The sequence below is a fragment of the Ixodes scapularis genome, unplaced genomic scaffold (genome assembly GCF_016920785.2).
Source record: "Ixodes scapularis isolate PalLabHiFi unplaced genomic scaffold, ASM1692078v2 PGA_scaffold5__190_contigs__length_132052651, whole genome shotgun sequence".
In the NCBI taxonomy this organism is placed as follows: domain Eukaryota; kingdom Metazoa; phylum Arthropoda; class Arachnida; order Ixodida; family Ixodidae; genus Ixodes; species Ixodes scapularis.
In genome coordinates this window covers 92,733,048-92,754,520 of record NW_024609880.1, presented here as the reverse complement: position 1 = coordinate 92,754,520, position 21,473 = coordinate 92,733,048, and the positions used below count along the sequence as shown (strand labels likewise).

The window sequence follows — 21,473 nt, the reverse complement described above, 5'->3', positions numbered from 1 at the left end:
TTTGAATCATAGAAGGACCCTTCTACGATTCAGACAGCATAGAAAGTTTTTGCATACCGTATACGTTGCGGATCGCGGGTTTAGTGGGCGCGTGCTCAATCCACGCTTTAAAGTAACGGCACGAGTTCTCGCTAGCAACACAAATCTCAAGCGTACGGTCTACAAAAAGTCCATATTTTCTCCGATATATTTTTTTTCAGTGTTGCCGAGACGCAGCATATGCAACATTTTGTGGGTTCCGTAATAAAAAAAAACATTTTCATGTTTTGTTTTAATACCTCTGAAACTTAGAAGACTGACTGGAAAACAGTATTTTGTTCATAAGCGAATAAATATTTATCATGGAAACCATCATCTATTCAAGTTTTTTTTTGTGGTGATCACTGTAGCTAGGTGTACGGAGGGAAACTAGCGAAGTGCCCCCACTAACTGCTATCGCAGTAAAATAAAACTGAACTCTACTGGAGGGCAAAAATATCTTAAAATATATCTATGCGGGGAAACAGACCCGAGAAACTGCACTGAGAGCCTAAAAAATTTTGTTTTCGCCGGTCTTCCTCGGTACTGAGGTCTGGGTTGTTCAGTGTATTAGAAGCCTTCGAGGGAAAGCGTACATGCCCTCTTCCTGTTCATCGACGTTGCAGAAGTAACGATTGGTTGTAGAGCGCGTGCGTGATTTAGAATTGCTATTGGACAGAGAGAATAGAACGTAAATAATCCTAAAGTAGAAGCTGGCCCAGCGGCAATCCGGCCGGCACAAAAGCCATGCATGGAGCTACATTAAGCTGTTCAGAAAGTGGTTGGAACTTGGAATTGACTGCCACATTTCTTATAGTGTGCCAATGTGACGGTCGTGGTTTGATATAGCTTAGCGTGCCGGGCGTGTGGGTTTTTACCCATTTCGGCTAGCACTATTATCTTCAGCTTATCTGGCCGCTTGCTGTGCATTTCATTGCTAGGAGATGTCCTTGTTATTTTTGAAATAAAAGTTACAAATAGCTCGATAAGTACAATCAAGAGGAAAAGCGATGTCTAAAAATATTTTTATTAGAACGTTTACGGGTTCATGCTCACTCGTACTTACAAACTCAACTAGGTACGAGTTTCCTGGCGTTTCTCTGAAAAACAAGTCATAAAATTTCGATTTTAATCTATCCCTAGTTGCCAGTCTGGTGCCGCGCCGTGTTTTCCGCAGCTGTAACGAAGTATGCTTCCAAACTCACGGAGGTTTAACAAACGCACGACTCGGGAAACTGCACTTGACAGCTTAAACAATTTTGCTTTCGGCGGCCATCCTCGGGACCGGGGTATGGGCTGTTCGGTGTATTAATGCCTGCGAGGGAAAGCATGTATGCCCTCTTCCTGTTCACCGACGTTGGAGAACAACAGCTGTTCATTCGACAGTGTTTTTTTGTAGTAAGCGCTGTACTGTACTCCAGCTTCAAGCCCCTTAAAGCGAAGTCAAAAATATACCAGCAAGGTAGGTGCGCATGTTTGGCATTTCTTGCTAAATAATTTCACGGTGCACTGGAATATTAGTGTAGAGACACGGCCGTTGAGAATACCACATCGCAGGCGACTTAAAGGGCCTTTGACACGCCAAACAACGTTATTTTGTTTTTCATGCTAGGCGTTAAAATGGTGTATCAGGACATCACCAAACAATTGTTTCACTACAAAGCTGCGTAGCTTTTTTTTAAATAAAAAATAGAAATACGAAGCCCAATTCAAAATGCCCGCCAGTGTCCTGTGACGTAAGCATGTACCGCAAGACGTCGGGGCGGTCAGGAGGGAGGCATCGCCGGAAGTCATATGAGTTGTATCAATCCTCTCGCTTACCGCGACCGCGTGTCACATTTTTTAAATATTTTTGTTATTCTCCGCCCCTCCGCGAGCGATACAAACAGACAAGGTGTGTTTTATTCGCTGTTCATTGCTTAATGTTGATATCAAGGTAGAAAACGAGGAGTCAGTGAGTTGACGTGATCAACTACAATGCCTAGAAGGTGCTGTGTGAGGGACTGTCCCTGTCATGTGCACCTAGTAAACAAGTTCTACTCATGTTCTACACAAAACACGTACTCTATGCTCGACGTTTACTTGTACTTGGTACATTCACCGGTTCGTATTATCTAGGCGGCAGGCATCTTCAGCCTGGAGAGTATCCGATGATTCGACGACCTCGATGTCTGAACCTTCAGAAATGTGACCGGGCGTGTCGTATGCTAGCAATCCTAATTTCTGCGAGCGTTCTGATTTTTGTTTTACAAAACTCGATAGCTTGTTTTGTGGACAGTGTGACTCTGTACCATCGGACTGATGGCATGCACTATTACACTGGCTTGTACTCGCAATGCTTTCATCACTGACCTCCGTCACGTCGATCCACTGACTCTTCGTCCTCAACTTTTACGGCACGCAATCTAATCAACGGTGCAGCGATAAAATGCTAGTAGAACTGAAACTTCGTTTTCTACGATCGCTCGTGGAGAAGACCAGAATAACAACAATAAAGAAAAGTCTTAGGCACGGTCACGGAGAGCACGAGGAGTGAAACTCATGTGACTTCCGGCGAACCCACTTTTAGTGACCTGGGCAGATGCCTCCCTTCTGACCGCCCCGACACCTTGTGGTACACGGTTACGTCACAGGACACTGCTGGACACCTTGAATTAAGCTACGCATTTCTTTTTTTTTTTATTAAGACAAAAAAAAACTACGCAATTGTAAAGGGGGAAAAAATTGGTGATGTCCTGATACACCATTTAAACGCCTTACATGAAAATGAAAAAAAAAAAAAAAGAATTGGCGAGCGCACGGGGGACGTCAGACCGTCGAGCTCTGGTTGGCACGATTAGCTAAAGCTGGCAGGTTTCTGTCTCCACTGCACTCGTACAACGCGTTAGAACACGGAACACCGGCGTCCGGCGTTTGACTCTCGCATTCGAACGCGTTCCACGAGTCCAATGGAGAAAAAGACCTAAGACAAAGCCTTAGGTCTTTGTCAGAAGGTCGCAAACTCTGATTCGAATGATTGGTGGGTACCACCAATCATTCGAATCAGAATTTGCGACCTTCTGACCACGCGTTCTCGTCTCCTCCTCTCCCTCAGCTTCTCGGCGCATACTAAAAGCCGCATAGGCACGATTTGAGCAACTTTTTCGGTACCCGTTCCAATGATCCTAAGCCTGTCATATTCTGGGCACGCACTTTGAGCTTGTATTGGACAAGAGAACCGCGTCAGCGTTCGGTGAGCGCTCGGATCCAATCACACGCTTCGTGCAGCGAAAATGGCGACCGCCAATGTTGCTTGATGTACAATTGATTGAACAGGGTCGTTTACTGTATAGTGGAGAATATTCAAAGTTATATGTTTTGCTTGTACTATCCCCCGACTATGTTTAGAATTTCGTTCTTTGACTCTTACTGAGAAGTCGTACGAGGTTTACTCATTCCTTCAGCGCATCATATGCCAAATGTTAAAAAGAAATGTTTTTTTTTCTTTAATTGCAAAAATAAACTACAATTCACCGTACGCTCATTCTCCGCCCAAGTGTGGCGTTAGCGATTTGGACCGGACGCCATATTTCCACAACTAGCTCTTATTTGGTTAAAAATTTATGATTCTATAGGGAAATATTAAATGGAAGCGTTCTCGCTCATCTTTATGGATTCGCGGGCTCTGTTGGCCTCCGTTTCTTCCTTACAAGCTTTCCAGATATTGCTTATAACTTTAAAAAAAAAGATTGTTAATTAAAATAAGTTTTACCATTGTTGACGTCTGGTTCTAATTGCTGGGGCTGCTTTTGGGCGGAGAGTGGGCTTACGGCGATAAGTATAAGCGACAAGATGTTTTGGTGGGGCCACCTCGCGGGCGCCCTTCGGTGACATGCTGATGGGGCGATCATATAACTTTATTCGATGGAAAGGACATTAACTTTGCCTTGTGATATTGATTTCTGTCAATTGACTACTGTGAAAAATTGCTCCAACTGGCAGCCATGCCTGTGGAAATGATGCCTATTCTCAAGTCTATTTCAGGGCTTACCAACCGTCCTTGTTTGCGGAATGACTAAGCAGGAAACTGACAGCGACGCCGCCGGTTGGGACAACTGGCTCCAATGCCGGAATATGAATTTTGACGAAGTTTGCCATGTTGTGGACATCTGGAAGGAGCAGGGCATGGTACAAGGTGAAGACAACGTGAAACAATTCTTCGAGGTGGACCCGGAGGGTTTCTTTGTCGCTGTCGATAAAAGGACAGGTGAGTATTCTCGCCTACTTCGAGAAAGTTATATTTATTTATTTTATTTTTATTTATTTCAATACCTTCAAAGTTACACGGCATTACAGAAGGGAGTGGGGTAAAAACAAAAGTACAAAAAGTAGGATTGACACATATTAGTTAACATAATGGTTTTCAATGGCAGACTTGAATGCAGGAGCGTCTGTGATTGTGGCGATGGAGGCGGGCAGGTGGTTCCAGTCATTAGTAGTTCTTGGGATAAAAGAATAAAAAAAGAGCTCCGTGCGACTGAAAGGAACGTTGACTTTATGGTGATGATAATTTCGATGGGATACATACGATGGTTCAGAAAAAAGCTCTTCACTTAGATGCTGGTTGTGATGATAAATTTTGTGAAATAAGGACAAACGAGATAATTTTCTACGCAATGAAAGATTCGGAAGATGTAAAGTTAGTTTCATGGATGATACACTGGAAAAACGTGAGAAATTAGACAAAATAAAACGTGCGCCACGATTTTGTACGGATTCAATTTGATTAATTAGAAATTCATGGCCTGGGTCCCACGCCGAACTCGCATACTCAAGCTTCGATCTAACGAGGGTCTTGTACAGTTGTAGTTTTAATGATGAAGAAGCCCTTGAGAAGTTGCGGCGTAAGTAACCTAGCATGCGATTAGCGTTGTTAGCAATAAAATTAATGTGCGTTTGCCAGGAGAGGTCAGATGTTATATGGACACCTAGGTACTTGTATGATGTCACCTGTTCAAGAGCAGAACCAATGTTGTATTGAGGGAAGTTAGTACAGGCAGCTTTCCGTGAAATTCTCATTACTTTACATTTACTGGCATTAAGGCGCATTTTCCAGACGTCACACCAGTTAGTAAAGGAATTAAGGTCTGTCTGAAGAAAAGACGTATCTATATCAGAATAGATTACACGATAAATGACACAATCATCTGCAAACAACCTTATGGATGACTGGACATTGTTAACTAGGTCATTTATGTATATGAGGAAAAGAAGGGGGCCGAGGACGGAACCTTGCGGCACACCCGAACTAACAGGCACGCTCGAATGGCGTAAAATGTGTAGCTTTTAAAAGTACCGCCTGAGTAGTAGTGCGGTAGCAACCGAAGGTAAAATTCAGATCTTGGCGATTTCGACCAGACAATTTCGGAGTCGAAAAGTTCAGTGCCTCTTATGTTATCCCTAAGACGACTTGAAGGCGAAAGCCCAAGCACCGATCCCTTTGATGGCGAACCTCCGAAGAGAGCGCTCTCTGACGTCGCACCTTTTGGCGCCGTTAATCTCACGGCATGTCTCACGCTTCCTCTTCACCGCTGCCCGAGCGAGAGTGTCATCTTCTCTAGCTGGGTTACGCCACGCGCACGCCTCCACCAATTCTGTTACAAGTAACGCCATCTCGTGGTCCAGTGGCGAACCGTGGGTTTTGGTACCTTTCGTGTCGCCGACGTGTTTTTGTAGCTTTCGTGTAGCCCACGTGTTTTTGTACGTCTCGTGTCGTCGACGTGCTTTCGCTCAAGAACTTTGAAGGTCGACTGAACAATCAAACGTACGAGGCTTTCGCCTTAGACCGATCTCACCAAGCGCCCGGCGAATCCGTGCCGCCGCCATAACTTTAGTTTCTCAAGAAGCAAACGGCAGTGTGCGAGAGGGCTCGTGTCGTCTCGTGCTCTATACGTGCCGAGCTCCAGCTAGGTTTTCACACGTGCAGAATGACTAAAGTTCCCTCGATGCGTTGTGGCAGCGGTGGCGAAGTGAAACTGGCTGGAGTGATCGGTCTACTGACGCAGCAGCTTCTAGATGACGCGCCCTCATGAAAAGAGTCTTTTGTGTAATATTACACAAGAAATAAAAAAATAAAGTACATCCTTGAAATCAAGAGGGAGACAAAGAAGTGGAAACGCACTTTTTTGTCTGCGGGGAATTCCGTGTAATTGTGTATTTTTTTCTCTGACAGGCCAAGTGGTGGCTTCGTGTGCCTGCGTTCGGCAGAACCCTTCACTTTTCTTCCTCGGTCAGTACGCGGTTCGGAAGAGATTTCAGGGCCAAGGTATAGGGCCCAGGCTCTGGAAATTCATGGAGCATCGCCTGGGCGACCACAACGCGGGTCTCAGCGCAACGCCCAACAGTTTCGCCGTGTACCGGGACAAGGCGGGTTTGCCCCACGTCGAGCCCTGGACAACAGTCATTTACAGCGCGTCCACAGTGACACCGGAGAAGCTACCCACGCCGCCAGATGATCTTCGTGTGGTGTCCATTGACGAAGCACTGATGCTAAAGGTATATAAGTTACACTGCCTACGTAGGGTGTTTCTAAGCGCTTATTCGGCTGAAAATAATTCGCATAAATAAACAAATTAACTAAGTTCAGTGAAACTTTTTGACAATTGTGTTTTTATGTATTGCATTTATAATATACAAATTTTACAAACCTAGAGATTAGCAAAAAAAAAAAAAAAAAGCTTTATTGAGATGAACATCCCAAAGCTCATCCACCAGACCCGAACGTCTGTTGTATCATTTGTGAATAGCAGCGTCAAACCTGACGGTTTTCGCCGTTTTCATTCCTGTGCCTTAAAAAAAGTTTTTTAGGCTTAAATATATCTACTGAACCTTGAACGCATTCCATTCGCACCGCTCAAAATACATCTACAAATTACTTCAACGCTTTAAAAAATAAAAAAAAAAGGTGTAGTTATTACGTCTTTGGTCACATATATTATAGGCCAAAACTTAAGTTCGACGTACAGCGCACTGACGTCGAATTGACGGCGCCAATACGCGAGGCTCGATGACACAGCTAAAGTTCGTTACAATGGCTACAGAAAAAAAATGCAGCAAGGTTTTGCAGTAGGGCCAAGAGACCCACGATTACTTTTCTTGCAGTCAGTCACACATACATCAGTTATCTTAATAAGTTGTACAACTCGGCAATGAAGTCGCTCGTGAAAGTTGGTACCGTCGGTTCATCGTCAGTGCGATGCACGTCGAACTGAAGTTTTGGGGTGTATTACATGTGACAAGGGGTGTAATAATACACCCTTTTGTGTGTGTGTGCATTCTGAATATGATTCATCTGTAAGGTCGGCGACGTTACAACTAAATAGACAAAAATATTTATCTGTGCTACTTTTTTTTTTTTTTTTGCCATTACGGCGTTGGGATATTATAAACCGTTTTTCTGAAAGAGGGTAAGAGAGTAAGAAATCACACCATCTTCCCGAGGGGAACCATGGCGTGATGCGGAGCATCGCGGATCGTTATTAGCGGTGTTATTAACGGTGTTAGTAACGTTGTTGAACTTGACGGTCCCGAACCTCAGGTTCTGCTGCTCGACGTTCACGAACCAACGCGGCTTCCCGTTCTCGAAGGTCGGGTTCGGCCGCTCGCTTCGTACGTTTACGTTGAACTTCACGGTCCCGAACCTCAGGTTCTGCTGCTCGACGTTCTCGAACCGCCGCTGCTTCACGTTGTCGTAGTTCAGCATTCGCCGCTCGACGTTGACGAATGGACGCCGCTTCTCGTTGCCGTAGTTCAGGGTCTGCCGCTCGCTTCAAGCGTTTGCGCTCAGCCTTGCGTGCCCTTCGCTGCTTTGCCTTCAGTGGACGTAGCGTTGCTGTTAGTTTGTGGGGTGGTGCTGACGCTTGCTTGCGCCAACCCACTAACTGACGGGACTGTTGCTTCCATCACACTTCATCGGAAGAACGAAGTGGAGTCAACAGCGGGTAAACTAAACGCGCGCAGAAAAAAAAAAAGTTGGCTTGCTCTTTATATTTATACAGCCTTGATGGAGATGTAATCGGTCTCTTAGCTGTAGATGAGAAATTTAGCCAGTGCGGTACAACCGCTAACCTGGGATTTTTAACGTGCATCGCGCAGTAGTGATCACACGTACGCGTGCCGGTACGAAACTCATCCAGATCGAAACGGGCGGGGGCGGCGGGGATCGAACCCAGGAGGTTCCCAGCGCAATGAACGCGCGCAGCGCGCTTCCGCTGCTTCTATTCACACTTGAAGGAGAGGAGACTAGAGGAGGAGAGTTGCGCATGCGCGCGCGGTGTGAGTAGAAGCGAACGCACGCGAAGTGCACGCAGCTGGTAGAGAGAGAGAGAGAGCGGAGAGAGTAACGCGCAGCTCTTAGAGAGAGGGAAGGAGGAGATTTGCGCATGCGTAGTGCGAGTGCGGGCTACGACGCCGCGGGACATATAGACCTTTCCAGCGGCAGTCTCGAACGAAGCGATTTACAGCGCGTGTCCCTGGTTTTGAGAGTGTACGTCAGTGTTGCCCGACTGCGCTGAGCTGTGGAGTTTCTCGTCAGTAGGCTGTGGCAGCCTGCGTTGGGCGCAATTCCGGACGCTGGTGGCGGCTGAATTGCCGCGTTTTCTTTTTTATCTTGTGTTCTGTGGCGAGCATAATTTATAGAGGTCTTTAAGAAAGCAGTTCTCTATTTTGGGAGCAAAAACAAAGAAATGAAAGCTGTTTTGGTGAGTCCGTGCGCGACAGAACAAATGCAACTGGAATGTTTGTTTCATTTTATGTTCATTGTTTTACGGCACCGTTAATTCAGCCGTGTCAATCTATAAGGGTCAAAATATTTGACCGCACAGGATATCCGTACTGCAGGGATATTCCCCGCCCACAACATAAAATTCAATGAATCTCATCAATCGAACAAAAAATATATTGTACGTACCCCTCGGTGCCGCGTTATCCGAACAGGATTTGAGAAAGGTCTCAAATAACACAGCATGTCCAATATACAGTGTCGACGATAGTCACTTCACGACAATCGGACGGAATCTGGCGTGTTTTGGGGAACATGTAGAAGAGAGCTCCTTTTTTTGCAGAGCTTCATAGCAAATGAACGAACGTGCTTATTGTGTCGCCACACCCCGGACCCGACCCTATCAGCTAGTTTTTGCGAAGACCCGGAACACAGCCTGGAAGGCTTTTTGGAGATTATCTCGACGGAAATAATCCTCCAAGCACGTCGAACTGCCTGCGTCGCGGGCTGCTTGACATTCGCTCCGTTCGTTCGTTTCCTGCGGAGGCCGAGCGGGCTACGAGCCCTGGTATTCCCTGGTTCTCAGAGTGGAAGATAACATACAAGGGGTAAGCATCCTAAACAGGCAAATAAAGGAAAGACTTCCAAGAAAAGCCGGCGAACTCCGAATGCAGAATGCAGGTGGGAAGTCAACCTGACCGGGTTTCCACAGCTCAGGTGGGTGCCAGAAATTTCTGGCTGATAGGGGTCGCTCGGTTCGCAAAATGGCGGCGGCCAGAGCGCTCTTTTTGCAAAGGTCTATACCCGAGCAAGAGATGCTCCGCATCTAAAAGGAACGGGCTGCCGGCGCTTTCCTCCATACTGAGCGGTTAGGAAAGGGCGAAAGATTGGGATAAACGTCTTAGACGCCTGTATTTTTCCACGTTCGCTTGTTCTCTTTGCGGTTTACTCTTTTTTATTGTACTTCCAGATGTAATTTGACCGAGTGGAATCAATGCTGGCGATTCCCTGGTCATCTGGAGATCATAGATCGGTAATAGGCTGCGCCAATAACAACCGAAAGCGAAGAATATTATTGGAAGGCATCTGCATTATGCACGGGATCCGACAAGGCAACTGTTTTTTTTTTTTAATTGGTTCAAACCTCATCGCTTTTCAAACGACCAAACCCTCCGGCGGCAGTCGGTTCCATCCGTGGGCAGAAAATACTTTTCCCCGACGCCATCCTCTCGAGTGTGTTCGGAACATTTCGTGAATAAAGCGCGCACCCAACTTACCGCTGCACCGACGATGAACACGAGCTACGCTCGCATGGTGGCTGCAAGTTTTCTCGTGAGAATCGCGGTTTCGGCTTGAAGCTTTTCGTAAGTTAATTTAGCTTAATGCTACTATTTTGCAGTGGTGACATTGATTTGATTTTATTGTTTCCAACGCTTAGCTGAAACTCATTTCCGCCGCCGAGAATGACTGGAAATTGTAGAAAAGTTAGTTTTATCGGTTTTCCATAATCGCGACCTCCTGCGCGATGGTAGAGAGCCGTGAACTTATGATGAAAGTCACAACGCGACTGTTTTTTTTTTTTTTCATTTTGTAAATTAATACATAACGTAACTGGAAAGAAAATATCAATTTCTATTACTGAAACATGCTGATGCACCGATTTCAAATCGCTGAATCATTGCTGGACTCGCTCAGGCAATGGGCCCATCTGGACTTCGATGTTTTCAGTTCTAGACAAAGGAAACACTAGGAAATACGGAATCCTCAATTACAACTTTTGTAAACATCTGCAAGCCGGAGAGAGCTGCCTTCGATCGGTTCCCTGCAATGATCTCATCTCGCGCGTCCTTGTTCACGTTATATTTTATTGTTGTGGACGACACGAAACGCCAAAAATATTATGGGTGTACTGCGTCTAAAACGAAATAAATCTGAGGGGAAATTCAATCGCTGTAAAAGGATACAATGTTTGTTGTACTTACCTCCAATTTCTTTCGGTAGCGCGTTCGGTGGCGCGTTCGGTGGCGCGTTCGGTGCCACCTCCGATTTCTGTCGGCATCACCGTACACGTAAATGCCACAATCAATTGAAAAACGCCGTACGCGGCAGATAAGAACACAAGACGCTCCCGAAGTCGGATACCCAGTACTTTGGGGAACTCTACCAGCGCACGCAACGCGAAAGCGGCGCCCCAGGGAGAACTTTCGCCAACGTTTCTAACCACTGAGCATGGCCGCGCAACTTGACGCTCGTTAGGTGGCGCTACTCTATTCAAAATGGCGCTGTTCACGATAAAACGGTCTAGAGGGCGTTATGAACCGAAGAGGCTCGCTCTAAATTTAAACGGAAAAATCGGCCCATGCATACACCAAGTCAGTCATCTGTGTTAGCGTCCATTCTTGAAAATGTCAAGAGATGCTAAAACCAACAATTAAATATCCCCCTTTTTGTTCAGTTCTGTGATGTCACTGTCAGGCAGGCCTGCAGGTCAAGCTGGCAGTCTAAAGAAATGAACTGTGCCGAGCGTTTGTTTCGTGCTGTTGCGTGAGAGCATGTAGCAAGGTCCCAAAGCATTCATTGGGCAAGATGAAACTGCTTGTAATCAGTTGGGAATTCCTACAGTCCAGAGAGTGAACGCTTGCGAACCCTGCCTGCCGCTGGCGTCATTTGTTTTGTTGTTGCCAGTAGAGACTTTCAGCTTGAAAAACACGGTGAGGATCAATACTGACCCCATAAGTGAGGACTTCACTACATGGCGCTCCGCTCCAAACAAGCGGGTGCTTGGAACGTTGTTATGGGCAAATGCATAGGGGCTCAACGCGAAATCAGAAATTGTCTTAAAAAAAAAGTAAATAATTTTTGTAAGCATTGTGACATTCAATATGTAATCATGAAGGGATTGTTTTATCGTCTCAGTACCATGAAGCGACGACAAAAGTCAGTAATAAAGTTTCACAGCCGGTTTCGTCTTGCTAGCCGAAGACAAAATTCAATCGCGGGTTCAGTGGTTCTTTCCGCTGGAGTACACAACCGCGCTGAAAGAGGTTGGTGACGATCGACGAAACTTATTTTCTCGGGTTACGTCACACTTACGGGGTCAATTGTAATATCAATAACTTTGCGAGAAAAAAACATGATTTTGACATAATATCTGGCTGGCTAGTCCAGTGATGTTCGTTGATGTGTTTAGCAGGCGTGTGCGAATATTCGCATTTTCAAATAACGAATCGAATGATACCCTATTCGATTCGTTAATAAAATCGAATATTAATTTTCAAAAGTTTCGAATATTTTTCGAATAATTTTTGAATAGTGGTTATGGTGTCGCGCAGCGAGGTTCTAATTCAGGCGCCCCACATCGCGCCGGAGTGCCTGGCACAGGTGCCGCAAGATGGCAATACGTACCCTGTTCTCCTAGGCAATGATCATCATCATCGGCAGCATCAGTTTCTTTCGATTCGTACGTACCGACAGCCAATTCCACTGGTGGCAAACAGTACTCAAAAAAAGTATAAAGCCTGGTTCAGACAGTTGCGTTTGACTGCGTTTGACTGCGTTTGACTGCGTTTGACTGCGTTTGACTGCGTTGCGGCAGTGAGAAACCATGACAATTCTGCTGCTTATATCGCGTGCCAAGATGATTCCTTGAATTGGATTCCACGCTTCATACGAAGCACAGATGTGCCGGTGACTCGCTTTCGGTTCTCAACGCACCGCAGTCAAACGCACTCAAACGCAAGTGTCTGAACCGGCCTTAAGACCCTCGCATGCGCGGCGCGACAATACCTGGCAATTCCCAACACCCAGGTTGCAAGCGAGGGACTGCTCTCAGCGTGCTCGAACACTGTGACAAGCCGACGAGAGTCTCTTGCTGCAAAACACGAAGAAAAGCTTTTAGTTTTCGCATGCGAACTACAAGCACCTCCAGCTGAAATAAGGTGTCTAGTGTACTGTCTCGATTCATTTACATATGGCTAGTGAAAATAAATCTGATGAGAGGTGAGATTCCTCTTTTTTTTCTTTGGTTCCGCGCGAACTCCGATTTTGTGTTCAGCATCCGTATGAACCTTGATATTACGTTTAGTATTTTAACAATTTAGTAGTTTTTGTCTCTTTTTAATTATATATCGTTGAACTCTAGTCATTATTGTGTAGTCGCATTGTTACATTGATTTTAAGAATAATTTTGGAACATCAAACTAATTTTATAATCCGTACTCTTTTCTAATACCAGTCTACTTAGTATTCGAAAATTATTCGATTTATATTCATATTCGATTCGGTGCCACACGTATTCGATTCGTATTGTATTCGGTTTCAAAAATCACTATTCGCACACCCCTAGTGTTTAGTAAAATCTCAAGCATATCAGGGGCCATGAAGAAAACACTGACGCCCGTCAGTGGCAATAAGAGTACAAGAGCGTGCCTTTAGGGTTATAGAACTGGGCCCTGTGTTTATAAAGCTTGAATCTTGAGCATGTGGCATCAGCATCTTAACCACATTCCCTGCGCTTTCGCTTTTTGTTTTTGGCCCTTACCTCTGTTTTCAACTGCAGGTGATTGCCTACGACGCCCTCGTTCATGCTTACGACCGCGGAAGGATGATCAGTTTGACGATGGGTTCCGGGACGGGCACATCGAGGGCTGTCGTACAGCGGCAGGGCGGAGATGACGTAATCTGTGGTTTCGGCAAAATCAACAGCAACATTCCGCGGGGCGCCGTGGTGGGTCCCATCTACGCTAGGGATCGAGAGGTCGCCGCCGTGCTTCTGCGGAACCTTGTGGAAAACAAGCCGGAAGCACGAGTCATGGTCTTCATGTTTGTGCCCAACTGTAACCGGGATGCCTGCAGTATCGCCGAAGACCTGGGCTTAACTGAAATTGTGAGACTACCCCACTGCTTCCGCAAGGAAGGCGTGGCCCTTAACTTAGAGCTGGTCTATGCCCAACATGACACTAACTTTTGCGTCGCTTAAAAGGAAAAAAAAAAAACATTATTATCCGTTATTATACCACGCCTCACTAAGACGTCGAAAAGCACAAGCACTCCATTTTTTAGTATGATTGCTTTTCTTTTTGTCTGATTCTTGACGTCAGTATTGATAGATTAATTGACAAATTCACGTCAGTTCTATTTGGTTTCTGTGTGTGTTCTTCTAATTTTTCCCTGTGAGAAAGTAGCAGACCAATCACTACGTGTACTGATGATAGTCTTTTTATAATAAACTATTTGTTTTCTTGAAAGTTTATGGATTGTGATTGCATCAATGGCCTACTCGTATGTTAGCTGCGTTCCACAGACTTGTCTGTTAACTATAAATGTTTCAACGGGTGTCCCGCTTCACAAAGTTTTTTTTTTTTCTTGTTTTTTTTTTTTTTTTTTTTTTTTTTTATGGACGCTGATAACAGGCATGGGCATAGCCAGAAATACTCTTCGCGTTATTCTTTATTTTATTTATTCTCTCCGCGTGATGTAAGGGATACATCAAAGGTAAATGCCCTTCTAGGTAGTGCGTTGTTCTTGTCTTGAATGCAGGCGTGTGGATTCGTCGTTGCCAAATTCAGTGTGTGGTGGGGCCAGGGTGGAAGAAAGTCAAAATTTTTTAAAAGTCAAATCGGCGCATGTCTCCTCATCATTCTCGTTGCTGTCACCGTCACTCTCTGAGCACTCATCAGAGACTATCTCAGAGGCCTCCTTTGGATCATATGTGTCTTTTTCGCTAAAGTCACATTCACTGTCTCTTGAGTCACAAGCCTTTCCGTAAAATGCGGACGGAGTTAAGGCTGCCATGTTGAACTCGTAAAAGGGCGCGCAACATTCCCGCCCGTGAATTTCGAAAAAAAAAAAAATGTGTAGCGTCACTTGCGTCACCTTTCGGAGGGCGAAGAAACTAAGAAAGTCTAGTTTACATTCGCGATGACAGATGGCGCAAGTTGAACCCTTCGGGAAAGAAGAAATGGGCCAGTCGGGGGAGCCCCGACATTTCATCAGAACCTGAATATTTTTTTGTCGGGGGTCACCTGACACATGACTCCAAAGGGTTAAACCAGATTTATATAATTTTAATCAGGTTTATTTTATTTAAATCAGATTTATTTGATACAAACCGATGTAGGTCGAAAACAGTTATTCTTTATCACTATGTGTATTTTTAACATGGCAGATTTATTGGAGAATCCGTTCAATCAATGAAAACAGTACATAAGGTAAGATTTCTGTACATTTAAACTTTTAAAGCAAATTTAATAAAAATAAAACTATTGATGCAAACCCGCGAAACAAGAATAAAAGCAGCTTATTTTTTTAGTTAGGAAAAAAACTGTATCTGCTTCTTTTTTTGCAATCTTGTTTGCAATAGGACATTAATTTTCTTGTTTTTATTTTAGATTTTTATTTCCCTTTTTCATTTGCTTACAGTGGTACATTACGTAACTAATGAACGAAGTGGAACGGAGGAAAATAAATCATGACGCTCTGATTTGCTCAGAAGGGTTGTTCGAATGATCGTTTGATTTAAATAAAACCAAGTGCAAATTGAAAGCATCAAACGATAGAAAAAACAGTAAATAAAGAAGTATCTTGGGGATGATTTTTGTAAGAAAAGATTTTAATAATCATAGTAAAACCTGAGTGATTTAAAGCACAATATAACTCCCTTTACAAATCACAATCTAAGACACCTTGATTATTTCTTTCCACTCTGGGAGTGACACGAAAAAATCAGTCACAAGAATTTTAGGAACGCCGAAGGCGATATAGAAGTGTGCGAATATTCAAGACATTTGAATATATCTACGAGTAAGATTGAAATTTGACTGACTTTGAATCCAGTGGCAGTGCGTAAGCATTTTGGGGATCCAATCAAGGTATATGTACCTTGACCCATTTGTGTAAAGGCTGGTTCATGGTTCATACAGCGCTGTTTTCTGACGTTAGGTTGCGTTACGAAAGCTTACGCCACAACTGACCGGGACACCGGTGTTTCATATTAAGCATGGCTAACAGTTCAAGGATATAGCATGGCACGCGACATTCGAGACACGAATGTTTTGGCGATTTACAGCCAGCCGGCAATGCCCAGGCGGCGAACCTGATTTCGGCAGTCCCCATGAGCACGTGCGCACCATGTCCCTAGTTCCTTCATGCGGTTTTAAGACCATCGGAAGCCTTGATAGTTCGAATTGTTTAGAGCATATTCTAGAGTTGTCATTTGGACACCTGTTTGAGTTGTCTTTACCACTAGAGTGAATTGTGGGAAATTAGAACCAGACTTGTACACGTTACTTAAAAATAGTAAGGAATTACATCTACAATTACTCGAGGCTAATTGTAATTTATTACAATTACTATTACCCTACCATAAAAGTAACTGACCGTTACCCCAAAAAGTAATCCGTTACTTTCGTGGCGTTACTTTTAACATTATTGTCCTGAAGCAAGAAACAAATGGAAGAGGGCTATTCAAGTTCTTATTGTTGCAACCTCTTCCATTTAAAGACCTGGAGTATTTTGAGCAACAGCTGGCTCTCGAAAGTCTCGTCATACATTTTGCGTTATTTCTTGCTCAATATGTCGACTGCTACGCTGAACACCATTTGAACTGAGGCACTGCATGGGAGTGCCCTATTGTGCCTCACGAAGGCTTCACGCTCTGCATTGAGCTTTTTCAGCGAAGCAATGGAAGTAATATTTACCTCGACAGTAGAGCAATGTTTCGTCGTTGCATCCGTTGCCTGCTTTTCGAGAGATTTAGTAGATCGTTCCAATATCTCCGATATTCACGATAACGGTATCCAATAACCATATGAAGGCGAAGTATCGGATATCGTTATAGGAGTCGTCGGACCGATCTCCTAAAATTTTTTATTGTCTAAATCGCGAAGTTGTGGAAGTCATCATACATCTCACCAAAAGTCGAGGCACATATTGCCAGACAATAGCAAAACATAGTTGTAACCGTAATAATTAAATAATAAATAAGTTTTGGCTCGATATTCTTCTTCCTTTGGTTCTGAACAGGTCGAGCCTCGGTTGAGACGTTGGTGAATAAAAAAATGTTTCGAATATATGAATACAAGTAATAAAAGAAAAAGGACACTCATAACAACAATTAATTAGAACGTCGGTTAAAAGAAGGAAATGTAAACGCGCGTTTGCCGTGTGCACCTTTATTGGTGCCGTTCAAAACGCACGGAGCACGAACCGACTGCAGTTTACTCTGGTGTTCTACAGATAGACGTCCACTGATGCCACGGGCAGCGAAGAGTACTATACTTCGTTTCAACTTCGGTCCGAGCGCGGCCGATGTTATGAGCCGAAGGACCAATCAAAGAGCGCAAAAAGCGCAGCGTCATGGCGTGCTCTCTGCGCTTGATAGGAATAGCCGGCGGATGAGCGCGCACAGAGAGACGGCTAATACCGGCTGGTCCTATCAACTGCTCAAAGCACGCCATGACGTTGTACCTATTTTGCTGTTTCATTGGCCCTTCGGCTCATAAAATCAGCCACGGTCGGACCTAAGCTGAAACGAAGTTATAAGTAGGCCGCGTTAAGCGCGATCCAAACCAACGCTTCTTTTTGCGCCTGTAGGTCGTGCGGCTGCGGATGTGACGCATTTTCGTGACGTCGCGCCGCTTCTTCGCTCCTTCCGGGCGCGCACAAGAAAGTTGGTTGATTTCAACTTCTTTCTCAACGCGCAAAAAAACGCGCGGTGACGTAGTAGGGCGCTCTTGTGTCCCGGCCAATCGGTGGAGGGCAAGCTAGTTCCGGCTCTGCGTTTCTCGCCGTCTGGCTGCCCTCTCCTCCCCCCCTTTTATTCTCTTCCAAGATGACAACGCGATCTCTCTCTCTCTCTTCCTCTCGCCGTCTGGCCGGCCAATCTGTCGCAGTTGCACTTTGCTTGTGCGCTCGTGCCTGCGTGCGCGCGTGCGCGCTCGCCCGAAGTTTCGCCCGTCCAAACCAAGGCGCACGGTTCTGACTCAGAAAGCGCGCCCGGAAACAGCAAAAACGCCACGAAATGCGTCACATCCGCAGCCGCACGACCTACAGGCGCAAAAAGAAGCGTTGGTTTGGATCGCGCTTTATGACCCCACTCACGAGTTTCACTCCCTCCTCAAGCCCAGAATATAAGCCTACGTCAGTCACCATTATGTTTTATTTATAAAAAAATATATATATATATGCTTGAGATAAGATGCGTCCTGCTGGGGCAAAACAGGAAGAAGAAAGGAAGACTATTACCACTTTCTAAGTCCTCACAAAAAGCTGACTCACACAAAGGGTTACTGAGATAATAATCAATCAATCAATCAATGTTTTTATTGAAGGGCCCAGGAACAACCTTGCGGTCTTAGTACAGGTGCACTCAGGGAACATGAAAAACAACACTACACACAACAAACAAACAGTAAACAAATGAAACACTTAAAAAAGATCACATATCTCACATAAACTCGCTAAGCTATACCATCACGATAGCGAAAGGAAAGGAAAGCGAGAGTGTAAAAATTGGTTCTGAGCAACTTAATCAGGTGCAAAAAATGGGAAGCCAAATTTAGGTGAGGAACTTTAGCGCTCTGATGAACTCCGGTGTGTTATTGTTAAATATATCAATAGAGTCTGTAAAAGAGGAATTGTAGGTGTGCCCAATTCTCGACACGGGGTCGTGAAGATCAGTTACGGGAGCATTGTAGAAGGATGCATTCTGCCGTGTAGTTTTTACGGGAATTTTCGAACGCACATTTGATATCAATGATGTGCAGTCAGTGATGCCATGAATAAGTTTGTACAGAAATAGGATGTCGGCATGTTCTCTCCTACGCCGCAGGGTGGGCAATGACAAGCTATGTTGGACTGGGACTGCTGGATCATCGTTTGAGGTAGACGCATTGCGCGACGAGAAACGATGTCTGTAGATACATAAGAACTTATTCTGAACACGTTCGATTCTAGCCGAGGTTGTCGCGCAGATTCCATTCCATACAACAGAGGCTTACTCGACGTGTGGTCGACATAAAGCACTGTACAGTGTGACAAAAGTACTAGGGTTATTAAACTCTTTAGTAATGCGGCACGTGATACCAAGCGTACGTAAAGCTGAGCTCACAATATGGTCAACATGACTCGAAAAGCGTAATGTACTATCAAATACAACTCCAAGGTTTTTGATTTCATTCACACGTGTCAAGAGAACTGACTGAATGTCATAAGAGAATATAATATTATGTGTCTTTCGAGTGTAGGACATGACTTTAGTTTTCGAACTATTTAGTTTTAGGGTATTCTGATTGCACCAGTTTTCGAATGCATGTACATCATTTTGTAGCGGAACACAGTCGCGTTCGTCTCGTACCTCTATAAACATCTTAATGTCATCTGCATATTGTAGAAAGGAAGAGTGACGGATCACAGCCGAAACATCATTCACAAAAACTGAAAACAGAAGGGGGCCAAGAACGGAACCTTGAGGTACACCCGTCGTAGCCTGATAAGCAGCAGACGAATTACCATTCGAGTTGACAAAACACAGTCTATCACGCAAGTAACTTTTGAGCAATAAAAGTAACGACCTGTGGACATCAAGCCTTGACAGCCTTGCCATCAACATGTCGTGATTTACAAGATCAAACGCTTTGCTTAGATCAAAGTAGATTACATCAAGTTGGCCTCTATTAGAGACGACCTGAGCAGCAGTTGACATGAAACAAGTGAGGTTAGTCGTGGTTGAGCGACCCGCCATAAAACCATGTTGGCTAGGGATGAGAGAATGTTTGAGCTTAAACCACAATATTTTGTGTAAAGCTGTTTCGAAGAGTTTTGAAAATGTATAAAGAAGTGATATAGGCCTGTAATTTGAGACGCTTGTTCTTGAACCGGACTTATGTACGGGTACAACAAGTGCTGTTTTCCACAAGACGGGAAACACTTCGGTTTTTACGCAGTTGTTAAAGATGTGTAGCAAAATAGGGATACATATTGCACTATAGGCCTTCAATAGGACCGACGGAATGCCGTCATGGCCAGAAGACAAAGACGGCTTCATCTTCTTTACACACTCACGTAATAGCTCCTCATCAAAAAACGCAATACAGGTTGAATTACTAGAGGCAGCTGGCGCGGCGTTAATGGGAGAGTTCGGTTGATGCCTAAATACGGACTGGAAGTGGTGGGCAAACATTTCGCAAACATCTGTGGTCGAGTTTCCCTGTGAGTTCAGCAATGTGATCTCTTTCCCACATTTTGTCTTTGATCGAGACCGAACGTATTTTTAAAATTCCATGGGATTCTGAGTTAAATGCAGCTCAACAGAATTAACGTACCTCTGACGATCACGCCTCATAACTTCCCTGCATGAAGACCTTAGACGCCTAAATTCTGATTTCCATCCAGGGAAACCGTTCTTTTTAAATTTTCTGTGAGCGTGCAACTTCTTATTCATTAGTCTGCGTAATTCACGTGAGAACCAAAAGGGAAACCTAGAACCTGCGGTTCTCCGTAACGGGATAAACTGGTGCATCCCTTCTCGAACGATGCGTGTGAACTCACGAACCTGTTCATCGACGTCAGTGCATCGAATGATCGATGACCAATCGTATTCGGCAAAATGGTTGTATAAACCAACGTAGTCTCCAGCGGAAAAATTGTGACTAGTCACATTAGAATGACTCTGTAAACAACGCCTCATAATAATAATAATAATAATAATAATAATAATAATAATAATAATAATAATAATAATAATAATAATAATAGTAACAATAATAATAATATTAATAATAGCTTATTCACAGATCCGCCATCAAGGTACAAAACAAAAACCCGTCTCACAAAAGCACTTGCGTGCTTGTGAGTTAGAACGGGCAGTCAACTAAAACAATAAATAGTTTTACACGGGTACTTGGTTTTTACAATGCTACAAACATTTTCTTGAAACATCTATTGAATGTTGGAGCACAAAGGAAACAAAGAAAAGACCAAACATATTCGTTGCAATTTAGACATCACGTCTAGAGACTAAGGAAATACCCGCAAAAACAACCGAAGAGCAGTCATGATACCCAGAAACGACACAAGCAAGCACAAGGTATCGCAAAAGAAAAATACACAATGTAAAAAGAAAGAAAAACACGTTTACACGGCTACAAGTAATTCTAATATCGTACTCAGGGAATTGGAGAACGCACACATGAAGATTTCATTTCCATGTTAATCTTATTCTAGGCAAAAATACGCAGTAGAAAAAAGAAAAAAAGATGATTTCTCGAGAACGACTAGTTAGCCTTCAGTTTCCTGTAAACACCATTTCCTAATTTCTTTGTTTGCAGATTTTAAAGAGTGGAGCGTGAGTAAACTTTCAGGAAGTTGGTTGAAATATGTGGGCAACATAATATTTACGGAGCCTAGTTCCATAGTTAGTATATATTTGTGGTATCTGAAACTTTTCCGTTTTTCCCAGTTGCCTTTGTTTGATGGTTTTTATTATGAACTCTGATGTGAATTAATGATTCGTTAGAATGACAAATTTGCGCAGTTTATTTACTGTCAATAGGTCAAGTTCTGACAGCTGATTTTCAAACACCATATTTTCGAGTTTGGTTCCATACACGAAGTTCCGCACCATCCTTTTCATTAACTTATTTATTCTTTCTTTTTTTTTTAAGTTGGAGAAGGATGCGTAGATAGTAATCCCATATCT

At 44.0% G+C, this 21,473-nt stretch overlaps 1 protein-coding gene across 1 annotated transcript; it reads left to right on the top strand.

Moving 5' to 3' along the window:
- Window positions 1–1,468: 1,468 nt before the first annotated feature.
- Window positions 1,469–14,022, top strand: LOC115317876. The gene is made up of 4 exons (XM_029977632.4): window positions 1,469–1,480; window positions 4,042–4,264; window positions 6,230–6,552; window positions 13,335–14,022. The coding sequence occupies exons 2-4, from the start codon at window positions 4,069–4,071 to the stop codon at window positions 13,752–13,754; spliced, it is 939 nt and encodes a 312-aa protein (XP_029833492.2). The 5' UTR covers window positions 1,469–1,480; window positions 4,042–4,068; the 3' UTR covers window positions 13,755–14,022.
- The last annotated feature ends 7,451 nt before the right edge of the window (window positions 14,023–21,473 follow it).